This window comes from Balaenoptera borealis (assembly GCF_965194805.1).
Source record: "Balaenoptera borealis genome assembly, chromosome: 17".
Classification (NCBI taxonomy): domain Eukaryota; kingdom Metazoa; phylum Chordata; class Mammalia; order Artiodactyla; family Balaenopteridae; genus Balaenoptera; species Balaenoptera borealis.
This window is the reverse complement of record NC_138876.1, coordinates 9,084,369-9,112,169: the sequence shown is the minus strand read 5'-3', so window position 1 is coordinate 9,112,169 and position 27,801 is coordinate 9,084,369. Positions and strand designations below refer to the sequence as shown.

At 45.7% G+C, this 27,801-nt stretch overlaps 2 protein-coding genes across 4 annotated transcripts in view; one reads left to right on the top strand and one right to left on the bottom strand.

Moving 5' to 3' along the window:
- The window catches only part of EFR3A (EFR3 homolog A), an 89,128-nt gene extending 83,190 nt beyond the window's left edge, over positions 1-5,938 (top strand). For 2 of the 3 annotated variants that reach the window (XM_082363769.1, XM_082363768.1), the window contains exon 23: positions 3,504-5,938. In XM_082363769.1, the coding sequence (XP_082219895.1) occupies positions 3,504-3,609 (106 nt within the window). In that variant the 3' untranslated portion in view covers positions 3,610-5,938. The other variant, XM_082363770.1, reaches the window with a different exon arrangement.
- OC90 (otoconin 90) overlaps positions 5,576-27,801 on the bottom strand; it is a gene marked incomplete at its 5' end in the record, with an annotated part of 40,431 nt that continues 18,205 nt past the window's right edge. Inside the window, 10 exons of the mRNA XM_082363209.1 lie at positions 5,576-10,896; positions 13,382-13,488; positions 16,119-16,290; positions 16,921-17,037; positions 18,704-18,757; positions 20,602-20,649; positions 22,999-23,049; positions 24,314-24,355; positions 24,508-24,636; positions 26,587-26,699. Coding sequence (XP_082219335.1) covers positions 10,604-10,896; positions 13,382-13,488; positions 16,119-16,290; positions 16,921-17,037; positions 18,704-18,757; positions 20,602-20,649; positions 22,999-23,049; positions 24,314-24,355; positions 24,508-24,636; positions 26,587-26,699 — 1,126 coding nt within the window. The 3' untranslated portion in view covers positions 5,576-10,603. The remainder of the gene's footprint in view (positions 10,897-13,381; positions 13,489-16,118; positions 16,291-16,920; positions 17,038-18,703; positions 18,758-20,601; positions 20,650-22,998; positions 23,050-24,313; positions 24,356-24,507; positions 24,637-26,586; positions 26,700-27,801) is intronic.

Here is a 27,801-nt window from a genome sequence, read left to right as displayed (position 1 = left end):
CTCACTATCGCGGCCTCTGTTGTTGCGGAGCACAGGCTCCAGACACGCAGGCTCAGTAGTTGTGGCGCACGGGCCTAGTTGCTCCGCGGCATGTGGGATCTTCCCAGACCAGGGCTCGAACCCGTGTCCCCTGCATTGGCAGGCAGATTCTCAGCCACTGCGCCACCAGGGAAGCCCTCTGCATATTCTTATATTGACTTCAGTGTGGAGACTGGTCTGTGTATAATGTGGCACAGTAAAGGAGCCATAGATAGAAATTGTGCTTCTGAAATTTTTTTTTACATTGCCGTATCTTTTATATTTTCAACTTGATTAACTAAATCTGTTTTGCTTCACACCCTGTATGTATCCTTATAAACAGAATAAACAGGTAGATGCTCGAGTTCACTTGCTTTTTTTTCCCCAGCCTTTTTTCTGCCTTCATACGCAAAGCATGTTTTCATCACTTTAACATCTTATTCTAGGCATTTACCACCAATACTGCCCCCCCAAATAAGTTGAGAATCACTCATTTATAAAAGTTCAGAACAGAGAATCAGACTAAAATACGCAATATACTATATACCTTAGATTCAAAGAAAATTGCTGGGTGTGGGCATTTACGCACAACCTAAAAGTTGAGAGTTAAGTTTTATTTGGGGACCTTGCTGAGGACTATAGCCCGGGAGACAGCCTCTCAGATAGCTCTGAGGAACTGCTCCGAAGAGGTAAGGGAGGAGCCAAGATATATAGGAGTTTTTGGCTGGAAAAAAGCATGTAGTCAAACATCAAAAGATCACTGCCAATCACAAAGACCAGACATCTCAGGTTGATGATTTTAGTGCTTTTCTATGCATGGGAAGGTGCAAGGATCTGGGTGCACTGAAATTATTCCTTAGATATGCATCTTAACTGTCTAGGGCCAGTATCCAAAGAACAGAATGCTCCCTGTTTTCCTCCATCCTGAGTTCCCCTCAGGGCGCACCACTGTGGGCGACTGCAGTGGCTGATGGCTTGATCTTGCAGAACTGGAATGGCAGGCAGCACTCCCTGTCCACAGCTTCTTTGGTGCCTGTTCATTGTAACAGTAAATATCTGCCGCTTTGTATCTGTTGTTTTTACTAATCCTCCCCACAGTCCTGAAAAGTTAGGTAGATCCTTTCCTCCCACCAACCAGGTAAAGACACTGAGGCTTAGAGAAGTAAAGTAACTTGCTGAAGTTTATCCAGTTAGTGAGTGGAAATAATCAAAATTCAAATCCATAGCTCATGTTCTTAAAAGAAATGTTGCTAGAGACCACCATGTTACATTTAATCACACTATCATAACTATGTGGGTTTAATATTTTAGAATAAGTATTATGACTAATTCGGTTTCATTGGTACTGCAACTACTACTAATAATGTGTATTTATTAAGCCTTACTGCTAATAGTTATTTACTGAACACTTACGGTGTTCTAGGCACTGTGCTAAAGTGCATTCTTTCATTTAGTGTTTACAACAGATTTTTAAAATACGTAGTGATTATTTTTACTTTACAAATGTAGAAACAGATGCACGTAGAAGTTTGGTAATTTATCCAAGGTCACCTAGTTAGGAAGTAGTAGTTTTGGGTACCTTACATGATACAGAGAAATGAAATAGACTTCTTAGTGTACCTTCAGGGTTTTCAGTTTCTATTTGATATATTTCCTCTTGTTAATTTGCCTCATTCTAACTAGGAGATAGAGAAAAGAGTTTGTATTCTTGAGAAAAGAAACAAAATAAGCAATATTATATCTCAGTTTCCATTGTTCCTTCACTTTGACCTTAGTACAATAAGAAAAAGTTACAAGAAATGCAAAGGAGCAGGAAAATACAGAAAAAGAATAAGCAGCCCCACAGATGATTGATCCAATTATTGGAATTAGTAGACAATGACCTTAAAAGAACACACACACATATCAAAGAATTTAAAGGAAAAAATATGTATATTTTAGGAGAGAAATGGAAAGTCTAAAAAAGAACCAAATTGTAGTTCAAGAACTGAATGTTATAATATCTGAAAGAAAAAAAATGTCATTGGATGGGCTTAATAGTATATTGGACGTTATAGAAGAATTCGCATATATTGCTCATAGGAGTATAAGTTGGTACACTTTGCAAAACTTCAGCAGTGTCTTATAAAGTTAAACATATACCTGCTCTTGATCCTGTAATCCCATATCTCAGTATTTGCCCAGAGAAATGAAAACTTAGATTCACAAAAAGACATGTACATGAATGTTTTAGCAACTTTTTTCATAATTACCAGATGTCCATCAACAGGAGAATGGAGAGAGAGTAGACAAATGGTGGTACTCTTAATATAGTGAAATACTATTCAGCAGTAAAAAGGAACACATTTTGGGGGTAAATTTTAAAAAATGCATTGAGCAAAAGAAGTCAAACATAAACGAGTATATCTTGTATAGACCATTCCTATAGGCTGTATAGACCATGTGAAATTCAAGAACAAGTGACACTAACCTTCAGTGACAGCTATCAGAACATAATTACTGTTGGATGTGGGTGTATGTGTATGGGTATGTGGGAGTAGGGAGAAATTGGTTGAGGACACAAAGGACCTTTTTTGAATGATGAAAGTGTCAGTATCTTTATCTATGGTAGAGATAAGAATGAAGTAATGAATTGAGAGAAGAACATTGGTATCATATGACGAAAGATCAGTTTCCGAAACTGATAAAAGAAAAATATCTGAGTAGAAATACAGGCAGTAGACTCAAATAGACTATTCACTTTAAAAGAAACACAGAATGGATACTAAATCTACAAAGGTATGTGGCATTAGTAGTAACCCAAAATGTGAAAATAAAAGAAAGAATGAATTCCCTTTTGCCTGCCAGAGTGCCAGAGATTAAAATAACAAGAAAGAATGATTATACCCAATATTTATAATGGTGTAAGAGGATGGGTACACTCAGATGTTGAAAGTATGAATTGCCAGTATTATGGCAATGTGTACCAGTCTCAAAAATGTAAATACACTTTGATGCAGAAATTCTGTGTGGAAGGCTATAAACCAAGGAGACAGGATAAAATTATGTATAAGAATAGACCTGTCAGCATTATTTATGATAATGAAAAATGAAAATGAACCTACATCTGTCCATTGAAGTAAATCAATTATAATATATCTATATATTGAAGTACCATGCGGTGGTCATCAAAAGAAGTTAATATATGTATATATAAGATTTTTTACTAGTGAAACAAAGCAAGCTTACATGAGTGGGTATAGCGTAATCCCACTGTAAAAATTATGTATACATATATTCAGAGGAGAATGTCTAGTGTAGGCTTAAAGACAGCTTGGTACCACTGTGATCTATGTGCCACACCAGCTTGTAGCTGGCCCGCAGTTCCGTCGCACTGATCCCTGCGGTGAAGGAGACTCTCTGCTGCTGGCAGGTAGTAACGGGAGTGCTCTGTGACGTGAACAGCTTTGCAATTCACCTGTTGACAATGCCTCGCTCTTTTACAGCCCTCCTCCCAGTCCATCAGGAACACTGACCATTACTTCTGGGCACGCCCAATACCAGTCTGTCCCGGTCTACGAGATGAAGTTTCCAGATCTGTGTGTGTACTGAGTGGCTCGCGAAGACCTCAGCATAAAGCCTAAAACTTAGGGCCAAGCTGAGTTTTCAGGGTTTACTTAATGTGTGTTAACATACTTCTTGAAAATTATGATGGAATTTATCTTTAACCGAATGCTTGGCATATCAGATTAGATATCTTGCAGCTATATTATATGATTTAGAGTACTTTTGAAGATAGGTTTATGCCATGTTCATTTTTTTTTTGAGGTTCCTGATGGCTTTTAAAATTGAACGTATATTGGTCTCACATTAATTGTTAAATAGTATATTTAAAAATTTTCACAAACATGTAATTTAAAAAAAAATTAAGCCTTCAGAGGGTTGAAGATGTATGAAGTGTCTACTGTATTTCTTAGACATCTACGCAACTGCTTAAAATTAGAATTGCTGTTGTTTTTCTTTATCTGCAAAAGCAAAAACATACAAATATATTCCTAATCCTGGAGCTGCAAAACTGTTCTGTGGCTCTTTGTCCCCATGTTTTAGATGTCGTGGTGGGCATCCCTCTGTTCGTTCGCTGTAACAATATGTGACAGTCATTCCTCAACTTGTTTGTGGAAATGACATTTACTGAGTAATATTCCTAGAATATGACCCTAAAATCTCCGACTTTAAAGTGTCTAGTTCTTGTAATACTGTGTTTTCTGCCAAAAGTTTGACCGTTCTACTTGAGAGTCTTAGAGCTTGCTCTTGGAGTACTGAACTGTGCAATATTTTTTACATCATTCGATGTATTAGTTTACAGACTATGCTTTGAAATTATAGTAGTATTTTGCTGTGGCTCCATTAATTAAATGAGCTATATATTTAGTATAGGAAAAAAAGACACTTAAAACAGCTACTAGTTCACCTGTGAAGAGTGTGTACGTTTTGATTTCTGTTGAGAGCATATTAATTTACATTTTAATATTGTGCGGTTTTTAAATCCTCATAGTCAAAAAATGCCCCAAATGGACTTTCAGTTTGTAAGATTTGAACTGCAACTTGTATGCATCTCTGTTTAGGATTTGTGATATTACATTTGAAAAGAGTGCCTATGGGTTTAGCAATCAAGTGTGCTACAGATCGTCAATTTAAGCTTGTGTTGATTTAAGCTACCAAGATTACATGTGCTGACAGACTTAAATTCTTAAAATTGTGTACATTTTAGTGAATTCCATCACATGGCAAAAATGAACAATTTTCTTTGCAACTCATAAAATTCTTTTAGGACATTTTTATAAAATAATCTGTTTATAATTCTACTACCTTTTCAGATTTGATTCCCTTTTACATAAAACAATATACATATCAAAAATTGTAACCCAAAAAACAATTGCATTATTAGCTTTAGATTTTGTTTGAAAAACTGCAGTGAAGAAAGGTTATTACTTGGTGTTTACAATTATTTGGGCACCTTTAGTAGAAACAAAAAAGTGAGGAAGTAATAATAGAACAAGCATACTCAAAATTTTTTTGAATATTTAAACCAAAGTACAGCATCTTGAAACATCTTGCAGAAGATCCTAGTCTTTTTAAACCTATTAAATGATACTCAAGCATCCTGGGTGGTTTACTCACTGTAGATAAACAAGGCATTGTTTTCCAAGTGATAGTGCAGTCACCACCTGGGGGGTTAAATGGCCCCATTGCAGCTGTCACTGTAACTTTACCTCTTGACCAGGTAAAATGTTTCACCATTTAATAGGCCAAGTTTTATGTTTTTTTAATTTCCCTTTTTTTCTTCTGTATTTCTAAAGAAAGATTGTGTAAAAATCTAAGCAGGGGGACATGCAAAAACAATCATCATCCACTTGGATGTCATTTTATAGATTAACACTGTGTGCTTTTGTATGAAAAAATATATATAATTTAATAGTATAAGAAAAGAAGATATATATTCATTTGCACTCATGCAAAACAAACTTTGCTCTACAAAATTTCATGTTTCTCTGTGATTTAAAAATGCATGTATAGCATGTAAAGGAAAACCATTTCAGTTAATGTTTATCACACCTCTCTTTTGGTCTGTTTTGTAAACTGTAGATTTGGGTTTTGTGGGATTTTTTTCCTGTAGTAGTTGTTTTTAAATCACAGTAGACTTCTGTATATCCTAGATTACTGAACTGGTCTTGTTAACAACGATTCCCAAGAAATGAGGGGTCTTTTCTTAGGCTTTCTGTCCCTTCCAGGAGATTGCAGGAGATCCTGCACGTCATAGGTGTGCCTACTATATCACAGCCAGTTTGGATACTGACAGTTTAGGATGTGTTGAAATTCACTGTATTGCTATATTTTTGTAGATATTTAAAACTCTTAATAAAAACTGTTAATCATTCTCTTTTTGCTGTATACTGTTGCTTATATCATTCATTTTTTTCCTTGACATTGAATAGTTAACATTGAAATGTTCCTCCTATACTTGTGTTGTCTTTGCTTTTACAGTCATTGGAGTTAACCTAAACACACACACACTTCCTTAATACTTCTGAACTCATTATCTTTTAGAATCATAATACTGTACTTAACCAGCAGTTAACTTCCCCTTCCTCACAATATCTCTTTTCTTCCTTTCTGAAAATGGTACTAATTTGTTTTATTCATACCAATATATGTACTAAATGCAATGAATTGAGTTTTTTGAAATGTAACAATTCACTGTGCAATTCATATGTAAGCAATAAAACAAAATCAAATTACTTCTGTATAAGTACATTTTTGTAATAGCCATTGCATTTATTAAATTAAACGTATTCACCATTTTGCTTTAGTTAAAAATGAAGAACTTCAGTGAAAATCAAGCTGCCAAATGGATTCATCCTCACATACGTTGGAAGAATAAGAACCATAACTGCAGTTGTGGTAAGATACAGCTAAGATTAAGCTCTTAGTGTGTGCTTGCAAAAGCACGGTTTCCACCTCTGCATCAGTCTTACTGTTTGTATTTTCAACCCTACCCCTTTGCTGTATAAGTTACATGAAGCCTCTCTCTAAAAAAATAGCTCCTCTGTAGTACCCTCTGCCACCTGGTCTGCTTTCCTACTGCTGGCAGGAAAGCCCACCATAGCCAGATGGGCTTCAGGGACTTCCTTTAGGAGTTTAGCAAAGCAATGAGGAGCATGGGCCCTGGCTTCAAATCCCACCCTGCCACCTCCTGGCCGAGTAGCCTTAGGCAAGTGACTGAACTCTGAGCTTTGAAGTCTGTAAAATGAGGATAGTATGTTCTGCCCTCAGAGGTCATCTGTTGAGGGGTAAATGAATCACCCCTCATGAGAAGAGGTTCCTCGTGTCATGCCTACATGGCACAGACTAGACACTGAGTCAGTGTTTGTCATTAATAATCCTTGAGTTCACTATGCATAGCGTCTTAAGCAACCTGGGCAGCTGTCTCAGTTCTGCAGTCTTAGGCCAGTCACTCCAGTTTTCTGAACCTGTTTTCTTTAGGTGTAAAATGAGTAGCCTGTGTGATACACTATCTCGTGTGTTTTCTTTTCAGCTGTAATTTGTTGCGTCCTGTTCTCTCATCTGATACATAAGTTCACATGAATGAAAAAGCAGAGCCGGTGTGTAGCATCAAGCTCTGCCTCTTAGTTTTGCTATATTACATTCACCTTGTACTTACACTTTGAGTCACAGGCAGACTTAGGGAGCCAGTAACTTAGCCTAGGTTCTCCCAAAGCAGAGCCTCAGACAAAGGCTTACATGTAGGAATTGCTCTGGGAAGTGATTCCAAGGAACACCAGCAAGGGACTGGACCCGTGAAGTGGAATGAGAAAAAGCTCATTAAGAGGGTTTATTTATGAATTGCCAGCACCATAGGTGACTGGAGATCCATCCTACTGGACAGTCTAAGGAGTCTCATGAAATAATCTCGGAACTGTCCACCCAGGTGGTGAAAGCTGGGGAAGCATGTATCCTCGGCTTCTGTTCTTCATGGTCAAGGGTGGCCCTGTTGACATTAACTCCCCCGCGTTTTTGGATTGTGTGTGCTTGCGTGCTGGGCAGTTTCCCAAGGTGCGCCATGCCTTTTTCTCAGAGAAGTCCTGCGTCCCATGCACGAAGTGTAGAAGTGCAGAAGGCAGGCATTGTCAGATTCCACCCCCACGCATGAGGCAGGTTGAAGCCTGTGTGCAACTGGTTGTCACGGCAGAATCTGGAGTGAGGTAGGGCTGGATGATGTGAAGTCAGGCAGAAGATATCCAATATAGCACCACCTAGTGTGGTATTTAAGGACAAGACTAAATCTAGGAGCATCAGATTTATAGTTTCATGTTTCCACCATCTTAGTTTAATGAGTCAAGGGAGAGATTTTTTAAAGATGGGAGACTTTAGGGCATGTTTGCATACTGATTAGAATGATACAGAAGAAGAGAGGGATGAATTGATATAGAATAAAAAGGATTCAAGCCCTGGAAAAGGCAATAGTGGGGTACTGTACCCAGAGCATAGGTGGAGGGATTGACCTTTGATACGGATAAGGAACACTTTTTTCATTGAAACAAGAAGGAAGACAAAGACCGCCGGTAATCTTGTAGCTTTGGTGGCTAGAAGATCAGGACATTCCCACTGGAAAACTTCAATTTTCTCAGTGGAGTATTAGGTGAGGTCATTGTTGCTATGTGCCTTGCATTTCTGCATGTCTTGTGAACAGAGACACTATCTTTATTCTGGATTATCTTTTTTTAAGGATATAGTACATCCTACAGACTTGGAACACAGAGATGGCATCTCCCTTCGGAGCCCAGGACAGACATGCTTCTTGTCCTGTATAATACAGATGATCTCTTTTCTGGGGTAAAATGCAGGCTTGTGGCCAATTATAAATATTTTAGGTTCCCTATGTAATGAAACCCACCCTGTGTGTAGGTGTTACCTGACCCTCTTTGCATTGGCCCAGGGCTTGAGGAACCAGCATAAATACTCATACTCAGGCTACTGCCATTACTGTAAGTAATAAAGTCCTTTGTCTCTGACCCAAGCATCTCGTATCTTCTGCCAGCATCCATGAAATGCAGACCAACTTGTTAAGTTACAAATAAGGTAAAATCTCAGACTCTTCCGCTCTGGACAATTCTCAGCTGAGAGCAAGGGGAGGTGTGGAAGGTTTGAGGAGAGGAGGAAAGGGACCAAACAATTGTCTTGGAGAGCAGAAAACTCAGCTTACTAAGAAAAGGTTGAGCGTCCATTTGAGGTTTTTGTGGTCATGAGCTTCAAGTGAAGTGGGTCAGCTCAGTTGCTTTTGTCCTTCAGCAACATTCAGCTGCCTCAGGTGAAGGTGCAGAGAAGGCAGGCGGTCCACCATACCTGTGGGCGGCCCAGCACGGTGACGGCCATGGGAAGCGGACACTTAGCACACACCTGCTGGGTTGAAGGAAGGGAGTGCCATCGGTGGCACGCCTCGCCTTGACCGCTGTAGTGCCCGCGGGCTGATTGCCGGCCACTCCCACCTGCATTTCTTTGCCTAAAGGCTTCCTCAGCCGCCAGAGCCTCCGGCCCCCAGGTGCAGCAGGCAGGAGACATCGCCCTCCACGGGAGTAGAGACTGATCTGATAGAAGGTGATCTGTCTCCTCTCCCGGGGGTGTGTGTGTGTGTGTGCTATGCGTATTCTACTTCCAGGGGCAACTGCCTTGATAACGCAGCTTTCACTGGCTACCGTTCCTCTGCCGTCTTATCTCTTTGCTCTCCCCTCAGCGTTTCCTGCACTTTCCAGATAAACCACTTGCTCTCAAGTCCTTGTCTAAGGGTCCGCTTCTGGGAGGACCAAACTTTAAGCTGTTACTTAAAAGGTCACATTATTCAAAAGATTCCAATGTGAGGGACTTCTCTGGCGGTCCAGTGGTTAAGACTCCACGCTTCCACTGCAGGGGGCAAGGGTTAGATCCCTGGTTGGGAAACTAAGATCCCACGTGCCACGCAAGAAAAAAAAGATTCCAATGTGTTGGATTCATCAAAAGGTGCTCATCAGGTGATTTTGCTGGCAGGTAGGGAAGGGTATCAGCTGCTGGCTCGGCACCACGACCTTTTGATTTCTTAAGGTTTTCAATTCTTTAACGTCAGGATAGTTCCGCACCATGAGAAGGTCACGAACACGCACTCTTCAGAGGCTCTGCTTTCCCGCCTGTCTGAGGAGCAGGCAGGGACCCTGTATCGTCTCACTGCAGGACACGTGATTTATGGGAATAGAGAACCAAGGATGTGATGTGGACTATAGTTCGTGTCCTTATCAAATATTGCAGGGGATTCCGGAGGCACATTGCCTTTTTGCCTGATGCACGGTAAAATCTCAATAACTATCAGATGGGTGGGTGAGTGGATGGATGGAGGGATATAATTTCCGTTTTTTTGTAATTCCCATTATATTTGTCTGTGTCCGAGTGGGCATTGGCATCCCCCAAACTTCCAGCCACTGGGATAAACCCTGTCATTTTTTTTCAAATCAATTTAGTATTGCCAGACCCACGACAGGGTTATCAGCGATTCTTCATGGAGGTGGCTGAGGCCATTCTCCTAATAACACACCGGAAGGGCTGTCATCTCCGTGCTTGGCATATGTCTTTGATGGGTTATTGGTGACCCATAGGTGATCTCATAAGATTGATTAAACATACTCCCTTCTGTATTTTTTTAATAGAAGAAAAAGTAGCTTTCAGTGATTGGGGAGTGGAGATATCTTTCCCCCTCTGTTCCTCTGCCATCTCACCTTTGCCATCTGTTCATGTATCAGTATCTTCAAAACCAAACCAGACAAAGAAACGTTGATGGGAATATTTATTGAGCCCCTACAGTGCCCTCCAGGAAACGTATAACCACCCCCTCGTTTGCTTTCTCCAAAGACACATTCGGATGTGAGCTGACAAACATCACAATGCACGTGTACAAGGGTCTTCCTGCCTCTCCCCGCTTTGAGCCTCTGCTGAGGACAGAGAGGATGGAGATGGGCCCAGAGAGGTTACAGTAGCAGGAGGGACAGAACGACAGGGTGTGATGGTCATTTTCTCTGGGAATCTATCTGGGGCCATGTTGTGGCCTGGTCCCCAGGAGACCAAGTGACTTCCCCAGGAATCTTCTGGTTCTTCTCAGGCCCTCCCTGGGGGGCGGGGCCTCCTCGCTGTTCTCCTCAGAGCTGGAGCCAAGGGACGAAGCTGAAATGCTGCCATCCTCGCAGGACGGCCGGTGGCCCTGGCACTCCTGTCTGCCAGGTGACTTGAGGCTGTGGTTATAGAAGGCGGAGGCCAGGCACTCAGCCGCCGTCTCGTCACAGACACAAAGCAGCTTCTCGCACAGGCTCTGCCCCACACCTTAGGGGGCAAGAACAGAGTAGCAGACCTGAGACACCGCAGGATGCTTGCCCCTTCCGCCCTGTGCTCCCCGGCTCCATCTGGCACCTCTTGGTCCTGCGTCCACTGATTCCTCTACTGGGAATATTCTTAACTTTCTCCTCCTGGTTAGCGCATACTCGTCTGTCAGGAATCCACCCGGCATCCCCCCGTCTAGAAAGCTTCCTCCAGCCCCTCTGGCTAAAGGGAGTGTCTTTCCTGTGGGTTCCCATCGAATCCCACCCTATGGTTCTTACTATCACAGCAGAAATACATACGTTTTTGCTATCTGTATTTTTATTTGCTCAGTCCGGTGACCCTACTTTATTTCTTGAAGGTTTCAATTGCATGTAGTGCGGGTTGGCATGCAGAACACACGTGTGATTCAAAGGAAATAACGTATGTGAAGGTGCTCGGACATAGGCAAGCATTCTGCAGACGTTTTCCTTGTCTGTGGTTTTCAAAGACGTATTTGGTCTGTTTAATGTTTTTTTGTCTGATCCTACCGCGAAGTATTCATCAACCAGACCTTTTCTCATCACACTGACCCTCCACGTCTCCTACCCTGGCCTTCACATCAGCCCCTGACATACTCGTTGCACCTCCACAGCAGGAAGCAGAAAGAGGAGACATGGAAGAGCAGAGTGGACCCAGACATGAGCCTGTTCCCCAGAGCAGCTCTGCGCTTGGGCCCCTGTGCCTCATGTGGGGTGGCCCAGAGCAGGTTCCGAGATGCCCCCATTTCTCACAACCTGACACCTGCAACTGCTACAGGACACCGCGCTCAGGGCTCACAGAGGGTCGGAACCAGTTCATGGAAGCCCTGTAGAAGTTCAAACGACACACACAACCTTCCTGGATTCAGTGAGACCAGAGGGATGAAGGCGCCTTTAGCTGAGCTGATGGGACCTCAAGGCGTGATTGCATCACAGACAACAACGATCATCTGATCCTGTCACTCATGGGTTCTAAACCCACCCCTGGCTTCTCACCCCCTAGAGGACAAAATGTAAATGTTTCAGCCTTGGGTTCGTGATCTGGTACCTGTCTCGCCAGCCTCACCTTGCATCACCATGGTCCCACGACTCCCACTATCTCTTCCCGAAATACAGAACCACGTGTCATTCCCAAACTGCCAGGAGTTCCCCGAAGGCCACAATCTTTCTCTTCCCTTTTCTTGGAACACCCACACCCAGCGCGGCCACCTGGGAACCTGTTAACCTCTTGGAAAACCTTCACTGCCCTTCTAACTTCTCCCAAATTCTCCCATCCTGGTTGCCATGTTCCGCGGGCTCAAAACCTCTTTCACCATGGTCCCGGGCACCTGTACCACCTCGTAGCAATACTAATGAGAATAGAAGAGTCCCTTGCTTGTCTCTCTCCCTTCCGGGCTGTGAGCAATTTGAGGCAGGGATCATGTCTCTTCACTGTGTTTCTAGGTCCCGATGGAGGTTTTTTGGATAAGCAGATAATTGGGTGAATGAATGAATGAGTAAGTGATATGTAAAGCACAGAGCTCCCTCCTGGGAGATGAGAGGCACACAGGATCTTCCAAGGTCAGGATTCCCGGAGGCCGAGGGACAAGGTAGCACTGAAGCCTCAGCCTGGGGCTTCCCCAGATAAAAAGTGAGGGTGAGAGAAGCCCTCTCAGGGCTCTCGAGAAATGCTATAGGGACCATTTCCTTTTAAACTGCAAAGGGTAAGGGAAATACATCCACTGATGTACATGAGGAAATGCAGCCAGAGAATGAAGATGAAGCCAGTTGTAAAGCAAGCCCAGCAGAGTGAGGCTCCTGGGGGTGGGGCTGTTTCCAAATGCCCCCCCTCCCCCCCCCCCCAGGCCCTGAATGACCATGGAGGCGCCTCCGGCTTCCACACCTGGGAGGAGTGGAGATGCAGGCCCACCTCTTCCTTCAGCCGGAGACACTCCCCTTTTTATGGGCTTCCTCAGGGGACCTCACTTGGGAAAAGCGCTCTGCTTCTCAGGAAAAGAGACCCACTGGCACAGTGAAGACTCGGTTCTGGGTCTGAGGCTCTATGGTTTCACAGTTCCAGCCCCAGTTCTATCACCTCCTTCTACCTGTGTGGTCGTGGACCTCAGTCGCCGCCTCTGTAAAATGGGAAGTCTCGTGGTGCTACCTCATAAGATTGGTGTGAGGATGAACTCTGTTAATACACAGAAAAACTCAGAAGAGCACATGGGAAGCACTCAATAAGCATGGGTAATTTACATTGTTCCCCGTCTGCTCTTATTGGCTCTGTGACTTTTGTCAGCTGACTTAGCCTCCTGCACTTGAGTCTCCTCCTCAGTGGAATAGGAGTACTAATGTGTGCCTCAAAGTTAAGAAATGTTTTAAATCACATTAGAGATGAACAAGTGCTTGGGAAAGCATCTATAAGATGAGCTGTGGTCCTGATGCTGACTTGAATGAAAGAACAACCCCCTATGCTGGCTCACAGCACTTACACTTGGGGGTACCATCCACGCATACCGCTGGTGACCGAGGAAGCCTCTCGAGCAGGCAGCCCAGCCTTCTCACCTGCTCCAGGCAGCAGTGATGGGACAAACAGCACCTAAGAGCAAGGAAAATCGCTTACTGCCCAGAGCCCCCAGCTGCCCCCAGAACTCCAGGCCTGCTTATCCCATACTCCCTATATTAATGAGAGAAGCCAGTGCCTCCTTTCCAGTGCCACTGGACTGATTTATATACATCCCAAGGGCCACCATGTATGGTTGTTCAGGTTGTGGACTGCACAAGGATGCCACATCTAAGGCAGTGTCCATCACACTGGATGTATCTTACTCTTTTTTTAAAAACTTGGTGTTTTTATTGTGACTCTGTTGACTGAAAAGATGGGTGACTTGCATATTTATTACAATAATTTTCCAAAAGATGGAAATAAAGAGTCTCGAGGAAGGGGTACCACTTCTAGCATACCATATGGGCTAGAAATAACCCACTCCCTCCAACCTTTTACATAATAGAACAGTTAATCTCACATCCATAAGGTACCCCCTTTGTCCATAGCCTTAAAAGAGAACAGAGTAACTATCTCGAACGTAAATAAAGAACTGCATCTAGGAAAGTGTCCAGCAAAGAGCAAGACCTCAGGAAATAGATGAGAATGAATCATGTTCTTGCTTTTTAGACCCACCCATCTGGCCTGATAAAGCCTCACAGTGTCCCCCCAGCTGATGGATATCCCGAGGGAACTTGTGATGGCTGCAACCAATAGGGGGCTACAATTGCTCCTTAAATCCTCTCTTTTCAACTCTCCCCTGTCCTTTAATCACTCTCACTCGGTCCTGGAGACCACAGCCGGAGCTGGGATCAGGCAGACTTGTGGCTTTTTGGTAGTGCTTGTGCTTGGCCACGTATGGGCTTCACCACCCATTCTGTGGTGCCAGCAGTCGGAGGAGGAACAATCCACCTCTCACATCACATTAGCCCGTGTGGGATGAGAACTGCAGCCCCCATTCTGCTGTTATGACAGCCGAGCCACTATCTTGTGTGGAATTCGGCTGGGGTGGGTGGCGGTGGATAGTTAATATAATAGTTAAAATCTAAAGTCAGTGAATCAGAAATCATATATGATCCAACTACCCTTGAAAACCATTCAGGTGTCCCAGAATATAAAGTATGCATGGTTTGGAAAAACACCGTTGCAGAAAATAATATCGTTTTGACTAATCCTTCCTTGGTCAAGGCTATGGCTTTCCATTTTTCCATTTCTTCCTAATGGATGTCAAGGAAGCCGTATCATGGCTCACTTGCCTGCCTGGTCAAATCTCATATTTTTTGTGAAATAAGGTCAGTAGTCAGGAAACCTCTTCAACAGCACCCCCATATTCTTTCCATAGGGTTCAACAGAACACAGTGACTACTGCTACCTAGATTTCTATTTTGCCTTATCTCTCTGAGTGCTGTGGACTCAGGAACAATCCTTAAATGGTTCTCTGTCTTGGAGAGTAGAGGGCATGTTGTCAAGCCCCATGATGAAAACACAGTGATTCCACAGTGTGGTATACACTTTGCTAGAATAAAAAATTCTTTAGTATCACCTGGTGGGAGGTAAATTTTCTGAAGTCTGCCTGGGCAGCAGAGCCCCTGATTTCCCGGAATGCCCTGCAAAGGTTGGATGATGGGGCTGGATGACTGTTCAGTGGAGACAGGAGAGCTACTGTGGAGGTAGGTGGGTGTGTGAGTCATACAGCCATGAAGACGCCACGTGACCTGCAGTGGACATGTTCCACGTTCCTGCCGGTACTGTGTCCTTTGTGTTAACTACAATAAGAATTGTCTTTTTCACTCTCAGCTATAGTTGTTGATTCTCCCCTGGCAAGCCCAACATCGGAGGCGGGCATACACAATTTCACTAGAGCTCTAACTGGCTGTGAACTGGGTGAGTCTTCACGTGCAATCAGTCTTTAAACCTGATCAGTTCTGCTCTCAGAACCTTCCTCTAACTCATCTCCAGGTTGAGTTCCCCATCGTTTCCTCTGTGTCCCCACTGCATTTGTTACAGTGGGTGGTATTTTGTGGAATTGTCCATCTCTTTCACTCAGCAAGCTCCTATGGGGCAGAGGCAGTTTGTTTTAATCTGCTTTGTTTAGGTTTAATCCTTTTTATGTCTCCAGCACCTAGCACAGTGCCCAACACAGAGCAAAAGCACAACAAATGTAGGCTGAATGCCTATATAAATGAAGGAATAAATTAATGAATGCATGAGGTCAGTGAAAATTCTTCAAAGAACAGTAGGTAAAACATTTGACAGTTACACTTAAAAGTTGTTGAGAAGCTCATTTCAGTGTGTCATCCTGCAGAGCAAATCAACTAGGGACCCCAATTCTACATGCTGCTCATTGCAAAATAGGCAGATTTGGGGTCTTCTGAAGTGTCTTTGCAGATTGACCCTCTTAGAGCAGCTGGGCAGTATTCATGGTGGAGCTCTAGACCAGATCGAAAGATCTGGATCTGCCCGGCTCTGCCCCTTCGTGGCTGAAGGACCTCAGACAAGTCAGCCTCGGGGCCTCAACTGTTCATCAGGAAAATGGGACCATAATGGCAGCAAGCCCTCCTGAGTGAAATAACGCCACTCAGCGAGCTCTCTGTGAGCCCGAAGCAATGTCCGACATCAAAGAAGGCTATCATCTCTCGCTGCAGCATCAACAACACCCACCCGCCATCCTCGCCCGGCCGTACCTGTCCAGAGCGTCCCTTGGCTCGCCTTGTCCTTCCTGCCCGCAGTAACAGCCGTAAGATTCAAATTCCTCCGGGCACCGGGATGTCAGACAAAAGAGCATCTCTCCAAGCTGTGGCATCACCCAAGCGTTGTCCCCGCTTCCCAGGTGCAGGAAGGTGAACCTGTCACAGGCTGATGAGAAACAAGGACTCTCTGTCTCTCTCTCTGCCCTCGTTCTCTTCTCCCCTCCTCCTCAGCCTGCAACTTGTGCTAAGCTAGGCACTGTGCAAACTCCATTGTCCTCCGTTCAGAGGGGGAAGAACCACGAAGCCGGAGGCCTGCGCAGGGCTCCTCCCCAACCTCCCTCTCGAGAGCCCTGCATGCGTGGAGGGCTTGCCCAGGCGTGAGCAGAGTCCTGTGTGTCCCACCGGCTGTGGCTGCTTGCCGGTGCGGGGCCTTTGCTAAGGCACCCGAGGGAGGACAGCCAAGGAGGAGAACCATCCAAACCCAAGTGTTTCATTCTTTCCAGCAAACCATGCTGCGGATGACGCCCAGCTCTTTCCTTCAGGGCCAGTAAGAGCGACAGGAGCCCTCCGTCAGGGGTTCCTTTCCCCGGCTCGGCCTCCAGCAGCTGATGGCTGCAGACTCATCTGCCCGCTCTGAGAATCAAAGTGCTCAAGCGGCAGGAGGGATGGCGCCTTCTAGTGGCACCAAGTGGGACAGTCACAGTACGATGCGGTAGCCGAAGGGGCTTGGTTAACGACTTCACCAGAGGATCCCAAGGCCGGGAGAGGACAGACATCTCTGCCTGCTTCTGCTCACCTTTTCCAGATGTCTCCTCAGGACCACTTCTGACGGATGACACAGCCAACCCCAAAGATTTAATGCCGGCAGGGACGATGGTTACACCTTTAGCTGTGGCAACAATCTCTGCAGACCCTGAAAACACATACCTTTATGGTCCATATTTGAAAAGTGGTTCAAGAAGAGGTTTGCAGATGGACATGTAGTCAGGGCCAAATGCAGACAAAGCATCGGGAGAGTGTCTTCAAACTGGGTCTGCAGGCATCAGGGCAGAGCCTCAGGGATCCATGGACACTACGTGAGAATTTCCAAATTTCCTATGATAACGTTAAAACTGACAGGACCCCAAGCTAGACCACCTGGATGACATCTCGTGGGCGAGAAAAGTCATAGCCTCTCAGGCCTGTATTTGTGCTGTGTTTACCATCATGAGCCTGCAAAGTGAAGGTCCACGATGATGCTCACGGGTGAAGAGAGAAAAAGAATGGTGGAGAGATTAAGCCAACTCACAGTACCCAGCAATGCAAACTCCTCAAAGCACTGCGTCAGCTTCTCCTCATACTCAGAGTTAAGTGCAAGGTCCTCTCCATGGCCGTCAAGGCTGCCCGTGATGTGGCTCTGCCTGCCCCATGCAGGCTCCCTGGCCCTGTCTGGATCTCCCTTTGCTCTCAGACCTCAGTCCCACCAGCTCCGTTGGCTGGAGGCAGGGAGGTCTCCAGCCCACAGGCCAGATCTCCAGCCCAGTGTGGTCCAGACCAAGGGAGCCTCGGCAGGCTATGTGCCCACTCATCTGCTGACCCAGGCTCAGCTCCCAGCGCTCTGGGTAAGACCTGGGCCTCTGACTTGCAGTCCTTCCCCAAATCCACCATATTGGTTTGCTTCATACACCTGGGCTTCTGTCTCAGCTTGCTCAACACTAGTCCTGATGGGTTAGAAGCAGCCCTTTAGTAGTCCTGTCGTAACCTCAGTCTCCTAGGTTTAGTATCCTGCCCAGCTCTCCAACCCCACAAAGGTGAATCAGAGGGAACAGTGGAAAATAATGAGCTACCTTTATTTTCTATTAAAAATGGGTACAGGTTTTTTGTTTCCTTGTTTTTAAATAATAGTAGGCGCTATTGGCCCCTGGCGTGTGCATATGAATGTAAATTGGTTCAATTTTTCTCCAGGGCGATTTGGCAACATATTGAGAGCCCTGAAATGATTATACCTTTTATCCAGCAATTCAACTTCTAGGCATTTATCAGAAGTGGATGGGCATAAAGAAAGTGCATATCTATTATTTATAATAACACATGTTGGAAATAATTGATTAAACAATTTATAGGATTCCATACAAGAAACCATTGTACAGCCTCTAAAAATCATGTTACAGAAAAATATTTCATGTCAGGGGAATATCATCTCATTGTATGAAGTGATGCAACTCAGACTGCAAAACCATGGCTGCCAAGTGATCTCAAATTCATTTTATTTATGTTCACAGATGTGCTCACTGTGGGTTGGGGCAGACTGGAAGAAAGCATCCTCAAATATTAAAAGTAGCTATTTTTGTAATGTGGATTTAAATAGACAACTAAGTACAGTTTTCTATATTTTTCTAAATGCATCTCTTTAGCAGGTAGGTTTCAATATCTTCCTACTAATGGATCTATTTTCTGATTGCACTTGTCTAAGTTTGGGCGGGGGGATGTAAAAGTAAATTGGCTTCAATGATTTCTTTCATTCTGGGGAACACACTTGATTTCATAAATATATGGGGGACAACAATATATACAACATACACAAAGCTGAGCATGCTTACCTGGAGAAGGTGTGGCCCTTGCATCTTCTGTGTCTTCCTGGACTTGGCCTGGTTCTGTCCCCGGAAGAAGAGAGAGGAAGTAAGCATTAACTCCATTCTGTCCCATCTTGGTCTCCAGAGGCAGCTCCCATCCGGCTGAGCCCAGGAGGCAACGTGCTCCTTGCTCTGCCCCTGGTCGCCTCCCAGGAGAGCTGGTGAGGGCAGGGTCCCTGCTGAGTTAAAAAAAACCCCAGACTCAGGCTTGCTGATAAACGCAGCCACAACTTGTCATGCTGGAAGCAGGTGAGTCTGTTGAAATACTTTGAGAAAGCAGACTTCTCCAGAATTTGAATGAAAATAAATAAACAAATAAAAATCACATTTTTTGAACAGGGGAGAATAAGGCAGCAGAACTGTATGATTCCAGTTGCTTGTGGTGTGGCTTCAGGAAGGCTGCTGAGCCCTGGTTTCTTTGTGAAATGAATTTGTTGCTGTTTAACAGTCATTAAGCTTCTAGTATGCTATAGAATGAGTGTGTGTTTCCCCCCCACCCAGATTCCTATATTGAAACCTAACCCCCAATAGGATGGCATTTGGAGATGGGACTTTGAGAGGTGATTAGGTCATGAGGGCAGATCCCTTGTGATGGGATTAGTGTCCTTATAAAAGGGACCCCAGAGAGCTCCCTCATCCCTTCTCCCATGTGAGGACGCAGTGAGAAGGTAGCCGTCCATCACTAAGAAGTGGACTCTTACCAGAACTTGACGATGCTGGCATCTTGATCTGGATTTCCAGAACCATGAGAAATAAACATCTGTTGTTTATAAGCCACCCAGTCTGTGGTACTTTGTTATAGCAGCCAGAATGAACTAAGACTTACTACATGCCATAGACAGCATTAAGTGTTTCGATTACATTAACTCAATAACAACCCCGTGAGTTAGAACTATGCTCACCCTCATTCACAAATGAGAAAGGGGACACACTTGCTCAAGGTCACGGAGCCAGGAAGTGGTGACATGCAAACCTGGGCCACCCGGCTAAAGTTGACCCACTTAACCACTATGCTAGGCTATTTCCCTTCTGGCTGTACCCCAGAGAGCTAGAGGTGAGAACTCCAAAATGCTTCGGAAAGGAAGGAACTGCCTTAACTTCAATGTGCCAAAGACCAAGTTTATGATGATGTTATGTGAAAATAGGCTTTGAAATTTCCTGATGTGGACACGAACGCTCAGCAAAGAGAGAAAATCTCGGCAGTTCTAAGCTGGGGCAGGTGGTTCTCGTCAAAGGCAGAACGTACAGATTCAGAACCAAAGGAATACTAAGCTGTACTACCCTGGGGAAATGACCCCGCCTCTCAGAGCTCCTCCTTTATCTGTAAAATGGGGATAACAGCAGGCCTCTAGGATGAGGGAGGATTAACTCAGAGAAGGTGCATAGGGGCCTAGGAACCCGCCGACACATCGGAGGTCCCCAACAATGTCACTGCCTATTAAGCAAGGAATCCGTTTGTTTACTTAGTCACTCTTAGTATTTAGTAAACCATTATTATCCGTTATTTTTACTTATTAATGAAGGAGCCATGGTTGTTGACCACAAGCAAAGTAAATATGTTAATTCTTCTGATGACATCTCAGTCTAGATATTTTTAAGTAGGAGGTTGTGCTCTATGAATCACTATTGTATAACAGAAAGCCTGAATGAAGTCTGGGGTTAGAAACCAGTCTACAAGTCACTGCTGAATGACAGAGCTTTTAACCTCCCAGAGCCCGAGTTTCCGATATAATCTGCAAAATGGGTATAATAATATTTCCTCCAGGCCATGTCAAAAACTGGTCACCAGAACTGAACACAAATATTTAGGTGGCATTTCTCCACTGGGTTTCTTGCTGTCCTCCTATGTAGTCCCCTCTGCTTACTTGTCCTGGAGAGAATGGTCAGTCGGGCAGCTCTGGTCTCAGCCGCCACTGTGAAAAGAAACCACCACATCTCAATTACCAACCCAGCTCAACACCTTAGCTGGGCAGAGAAGAGAAGGCCCATGGCAATATGATCAGACTATGTCTGGACGTTGTTGCTCCATTACTTCCCAAGTCAGTGGACAAGAGGCCAGATAAGGGCCAGTCCTGTGTTTAGGCAGAGAGACCAGCAAATGACCTCTTTGGGAGAAAGGGCCATTATTTCCCCTGGTTGGAATGGCTTTGTTGGGGAAGGCAGCTGAAGAGGGAGTTTAGGTCTAGAAGTAAGGATGGAGACAGTGGCGGCCTCAAATCTCAGCCCTACCACCCAGCTCTGGGCTTGGACAACTTCTCTCTCCATCTCAATTTACCATCTCAATATGGAGGTTACATCAACTATTTCATAGGGTTGTATGAGCATTAAATGAGATTATGTATTTTAGGCAAGTCGTCCAGTATCCTGCATGTGATTTGACATTGTGTGCAGTTTTTTATAGTCTCACTAGAATTTTTGGAAGAAGATGCTGGCCCAGAATCTTCCCATGCTCTGTCTCATTCTCCGGTCACCACAATGGACCGGGATAATCATCCCTTTCCAGGGATTGGTAAACTATGGCCCGGCCCTCAGCCCGTTTTTGTAAATAAAGTTTTATTGGCACCACAGCCACACACATCCAGTTACAGATTGTCTATGGCTGCTTTTCTGCTGCAATGGCAGAGTTGGGTAGTTGCGACAGAGATCCTCCGGTCCACGAAGTCTAAAATATTTACTATCTGGCCCTTAACATAAAAAAATGCTGATACCTGCTTTATGCAAAGGGGAAATTAAAGCTTAAAGAGCTTAAACCACACTTCCCAAGTCACACAGATGAAAAATAGAGCAGGGAATCCATCCCAAATCTGCCTGACTCCAAAACATAATTTCATCCCATGATGGTGAGAACAACTACAAACCCCAGATCTTTTCCTCACAAACTGTCCCACCTGCACCTGCATGATTGATTTTTGATCCCGCATTCAGGCTGCCCCCTCCTCTGAGGGCATCTGTGGCCACTGCCTAGGTCATGGATGTGAGGGGGAGAGTGCGAGTGCGCTGGGGAGCGAAGATGAGAGTATATCCCCTCACCTCCTCCCGTTAGACTCTAGACTCCTTGAGGAACCTTATTTACTTTGAGTCTTTTCCAGGGTTGTGCCACAAAGGGATGATGGTTCAGGCTGAAGAAAGTGGAAAATGTACGAATCTGGGGTTATTTTGTGCTTGTCTGGCGGGGCCGTGAAGCCCGTAGCTTAGCCTCAATTTAGAAGGGGCGTGGCCACTGCCACTCATGCTGGGAATGGCTGCCGGTTGGAAGCAGGGCGTATGGTGGAGCTTTGGTTTGGCGTTGGTGCCATTTCCTCTTTTCTCTGGACCTGGTCTCCAAGGCACGGGCTGTCCGGAAGCCGTTGGGGATGACACGCCCTTGGACATGGAGGATGGCTGGGGGTGAACACATGAGCCTCTGCTTTTAACCTGGCAGAAGCAGCAGCAGCAACAGCAGAGGAGAGCAGTACACGGACTTGTAGGGCGGTGGGTGTGCAGCGTGATCTCCCTGAGGTGAAGAGTTGCCAGATTTAGCAAATAAAAATCCAGGATGCCCAGTTCTATTTGGATTTCGCATGAACAAAAGATACATTTTTAGTAGAAGTAAGTCCCATGCAAATCCTGGGACATACTTATGTTAACAAAGTATGTGTTGTTGATCTGAAGTTCAATGTCAGATGGTTGAGGGCGGGGTCTGCGTTTTATCTGACAATTCTCCTAAGGTGGGACTAGGAGTGTGGCAGAAAGCTGAGCAAGTAGAGAAGAGATTTGGTAGTCAAAAGGAAGTAGGAGGAGTTCTAGAATGTTCCTGAGGCAGTTCCATTGTAAGCCCAGGCAGGGAGCATTTTAAGGGAGATAATCCCAGCAAGCAGGCGCTGGCACAATCAAAACACGGCAGAAAGAGACTCACAGACTTTGAAAACAAACTTATGGTTACCAAAGGGGAAACGTGGAGGGGGGATAAATTAGGAGCTTGGGATTAACAAATACACACTGCTATATATAAAATAGATAACCAACAAGGACCTACTGTAGAGCACAGGGACCTCTACTCAATACTCTGTAATAACCTACATGGGAAGAGAATCTGAAAAAGAAGAGATATATGTATATGTATAAATGAATCACTTTCCTGTACACCTGAAACTAACACAACTTTGTAAATCAACTATACTCCAATAAAAAATAAAATTAAAAAAAAGAAAAGAAAGCTACTCTACAAAAAAAAAAAAAAACCCACGGATATTTGGGTTCCATACCGGTCCCCCTGTGCTCACCTTCTCCTGAGAGGGCCGTCAGGCTGGAGTCCGTGGGCTCCACGGGAACCACTGGAAAAAGAGAGCCCCCAGGAGCAACGAGTGAGGGATGCAAGTGCCAAGGGTCCCCAAGGACAGGCTGGGTGGCTGGATGAGGCGGGAGGATAAGGGGCTGTAAAAGATGTTCCCAGAAGGGCTGCTTGTCCCGCCTCGGGATACCTCTGACTCTCACACACCGCCCAGGACACAGGGGTGCCCAGCAAGGCCCCCCCTAGGGTGGGGCTCCAGCCAGGGCTGGGTTCTGGTGGGGAAGGCGACACCATTGGACACAGGCTGTGGCGACAAAAGGGCTGCAAACTCCGAAGGTTTGTGCCTGTGGAGTGTGGTCCCAATTTGAGAAGACCTCTGTTCAAGGGGAAGGCAGATGGCAGAGAGAAAAGGGCGCTGACACAGAAAGTCCATAGAGGTACAACCCGCGCGCACGCACGCAGCCATACAAACGCGTCAGCCTATACATGCCCATACACAAACCCATGCGTGCACACACCCGTGCACACTCATAGGCACGGGCACACCTGCATCCACGCACACACAGCCATATCGGCTTCCTCTTTAACAAACACTGCAGTGCTAATTCTGAGAAAGAGACCCCGGCCCCGGGAAAGGAGGGGTGGTTGGCCGAGGTGGACCTGGAACTTCTCATCCCCAGGTACCCACAGTATCGGGACTGAAAGATCGTGGGAACTTTGGCAGACAAGGAATGATGGGCATAAACTTAACTCTCACTTTTTTCATAAGATGCATGTTTTAGAGTCAGAATCATCCCTTGCTTAGCTCAGTAGACAGTTATAAGGAGGCTACCCTGTCCTGAAAAGTGACACACGAGAAAACAGCTTCCCCTTCAAGGGGCCTCACCTGGATCCAGGCAGCTCCTTGGGCTGCAGGCTCTGGGGGGCAGAGGAGGGGGACAGCCGGTCTGTTCCCAGGAGGCCTCAGTGGCCAGGAGCGCCCCCAGCCGGGAGGGGCCTTGCCCCATCTGAGCACTGGACCCTGTCCTGCTTACAATTATAGGCCGAGAGAAAGAACCTGGGGTCTTCATCCTAACTGGATTAAATTCACACCTGTCTACGTAGAAAGGGCCATTTGATTTTGGGTGTGAACTGAGTTTATCAGAAGTAATGGCGTCTCCGGCTGGGGGATGTGGGCATGTATTCAGTGCCGTGGGTCACTCCAGCTTCGGTGAGGCAGGCCGGGTGGAGGAGGTGTATCCACCCATTCCCATCAGTAGCCAGAGCCCTGTGGTCCAAACAAGAGCAGCTTCCCGAGAAGACCTTACCTCTGGGCAGAAGTGTCAGCAGCTCTTTCCTGCTGGTTGTCTCTGAAGAGAAAGCACATTAGAGAAGTGGTTTTGGAGAATGTTAGAAGGCGCTGGACTTGGCATCTGAAGAAACGCAGCAACGACTGGTCCCATACCAGCTCCCGCCGCAGATCGCCAGCCCCACCGCTGATGCAGGGCCCGGATCTTCCTACCTGGAGGCTGAGCCAGACAGAAGGACGTGTCCAGAAGGTTCAGGGAAGAGTTGATACTGGACTGAGCCAAGCACTCTATGGCAGCCTTGTCACAGGTACACAGCAGGTGTTCACAAGCGTCCCCGGACTCTGTCCACAGAGCAAGGGCAGAGCAGACCGGAAGAGCTCACTGGGAATCCCAAGAGGTGAGGCAAACTCTAAAACTGACTCCCGCTCTGCCCCCAAAGCCCTGATTCTCTTGCGGTTTTCTTCATCTCATCAACGCCAATTTCATCTCATCCACGCCAGCTCCATCCCTTCAGCTGTGTGGGCCCAGCCCGGGAGCTATAGGCACTCCTTTCCGCACCCCCCCCACCCCCCGCACTTACACCAGATCCACCAAGCCATCCTACTGGCTACTCTCAACCTATTTGAGTCTGACATGCGTCCCCATCTCCACTCCACCCCCCATCATCCCCTGCCTGGGTGATGTGAGTGGCCTCACCGGTCCCCCCGCCTCCTCCCCGGCTGCCCAGCCTCTTCTCACTGAGGGACCAGAACAGTCCTTTTCAAACCCAGGTCAAACTATACCTTTGTGTGTGTGTGTGTTCAGAAATTTGAGCAACTTGTGCACTCAAAGTAAAAGCCTCCGCCCCCTGTTCCTTCTCAAACCTCACCTTCTTTCACTCCTCCCCCGTCTCCCCACTTCTGACCCACTGTCCCCCTTGTTTCTGAAACACACCAGGCACCTGGAGCCTGGGGTCCACCACAGGCTGCTTCCAACATCTGCTCTTCTGAGTAGCCACAGGCTGGCATCCCTTCTCCTCTCAGTCTTTGCTCAACTGTCATCTTCCCAAGGAGGCTTCTCTTGACTTTCTTATTTAAAAAGGAACCCACACCCCAGCCCTCCCTAAGCCTTTCCTCTGATTTATTTTCTTCCGCAGATCTTAGCATTATCTAACATACCGTATGATTTGTTTCTGACATTTTCAGTGTCTGACAACCAAGAGGAAATTCCAGAAGGTCAGGGTACCCCCAACACGTAGGCGATTGTCTTACACTTGGTGTAGGTGCTCAGCGCGCATGTGTTGAGCGAGTGAATGAATGAGTCTCGTTTCTTCGTGTTCGCTGTGTTCCTCACCTTGTAACTTACACCCTTCCTGATGCTCTGAACTCCAGCCAGCCCATGTGACCTGGACTGTGGGACCAGTCAAACCTGGGCTCAAACTCTGCCTTAGCCACTTAGCAGCTATGTGACTTTGGGCAAGTTGTTTAATTTCTCTGAGCTCTCCTCGCCTTGTCTGAAAACTGGGGATAATGACCCCCATCTAATAGGGTTGTAAGGACGATCAGAGTTGCTGTGTACAACATCCGTGGCACATAACAGGCACTCAGAGAGGAAGCCCTAATATACTACCCCAGCGTGCCATGGTCCTCTTCCCTCAATGCCTTTGCCTACTCTACTTCTTCTGCCGGGATTGTCCAGAGACATGAAATAAAATTCCTGGAGTCACACAGCTAGTAATGTGGAGGGCTGAGATTTGAACTGCCGTGTGTGCCTGATTCCTACAGCCACACCAGCCTTATTCCTCCCTCGTGGACTCCACTTCCGTCACTGAGTTCTCAACAGATGCCAGTCACCATATTAACTGTTTTACACTTAACATTGTTTACATTTTTAAAATGTAACATTGTTTTACCTTTACTTAATTTTTATAACAAATCTCTGAAGCAGGTTTCCTCCTCCCCATTTTGAGGTTCCCAGTTGTTAAGTAGAAGGTCGGGGTATTCCCCCTAAATCACACAATGCATAAGTAGTAAGCTATTTGCTCTTCTCAAGCGCCCAGGCTTGGTACAAGCATAAAATTGTAGATCAGATAATCTGCTGAGCAGCCATTGTTTCAATTCAAAAAGAATTTGTTGTGCCTCTACTCCATGCAAGGTACAGATGCCATAGATCTGGCCCTTGTAGTGCTCTAAGTACACACAGTGATGTTGCCAATGGTGATGATGATGAGGGCGGACCCTGGGAGCCCGGGCCTGCGATCTCTGAACTGTCATTTCTCAGCCCAGCCTCCTGGGACACCTGGAGATGCTCACCACAGGTGATACTCTTGCTGACACAGTTGACATCTGTGCTAAGCTTGGCGGGGTCTTGTAGACAGTCCATCTCTGCAGCCTCCTCATAACACCTGCGATGCTGGAAGCAACAGCTGTGGCAGGATGGGGACGGGTCAGGGTGAGAGTGTGAGTTAGGGTCAGAAGAGGGGCAGGCAGCACATGATCATTCTGTGTCTCTGGTTGGTTTCTGGCAGTGGCCTGTTCCAAATGCTTAGTGTATACACACACACACACACCCACCCCCCCCCCACACACACACACGATATTTGAATTTGAATTATATTACCTATGCAGCAAGTGCTATTATTCTTATGAGCATTTACATGTGTGAAAAGTGAAACACATAAAGCTCTGTAACTTGCCAAGGTCAAGGTTGATCACAGAGAGAGGCTGACACTAAACAAGGGAGTCAGGTGGCTCTTGCAGTGCATGCAGCAAGCAGTGAAAACCAATGTAAAGAAGAAGACATACAGGCAGCTGTATGGGCAAGCTAAGTTTCTCACATTACCTAACTCGTAAGAATTTGGGGGAGTCAAGAGAATGTCTATAAAGACCCTGTCATGTGGTTGACACTCAATAAACTATGGCAATTGTTTCTGGAATCTGGCGTGCAAGTTCGAGGTGGAAATAATCTGTCCTCCAGGAGTCTGGAAATTCCCACCTCCATCAACTGCAATGTGTAAAGTAATTGAAATTGGGTAGGCCCACCATTCTGCCAGTTCTGGCCATCAATGCTTTGATCATTCAGACAGGGATGAATTACTGCTTCATTTCTTTGACTTCTAGGTTTGTGGGTGTTTTAATAACTAAAGGAAGTGGTAAGGGAGGACCTGAAAGGAAAACACATTCCCAGAAATGGTTCTGGCACCGTGCCCGGAACAGAATCAGCCTCCCCCTTTCTGAATGTCAATGAGCTGGCTTATGGTCCCAGAAATGACAAACTGCCTTTTTGGTGCAGAAACAACTTACACCAATGGGAATCCTTCCCTATCTTCTGGGAGTCTGTGTAGATGAAAGCACACACTTTATCACACTGGATTTGGGCACAAATATAATACCAGTGAGGTATAGACATGGTCCTGGAGTAGGGGTGAGATGTGGGTTCAATTTCCTGGTTCCACACTCCTGTTGCTGCTGCAGTTACTATAGCTCCAATTACTGCTATTACTACTACTCCTACTGCTGCTACTACTA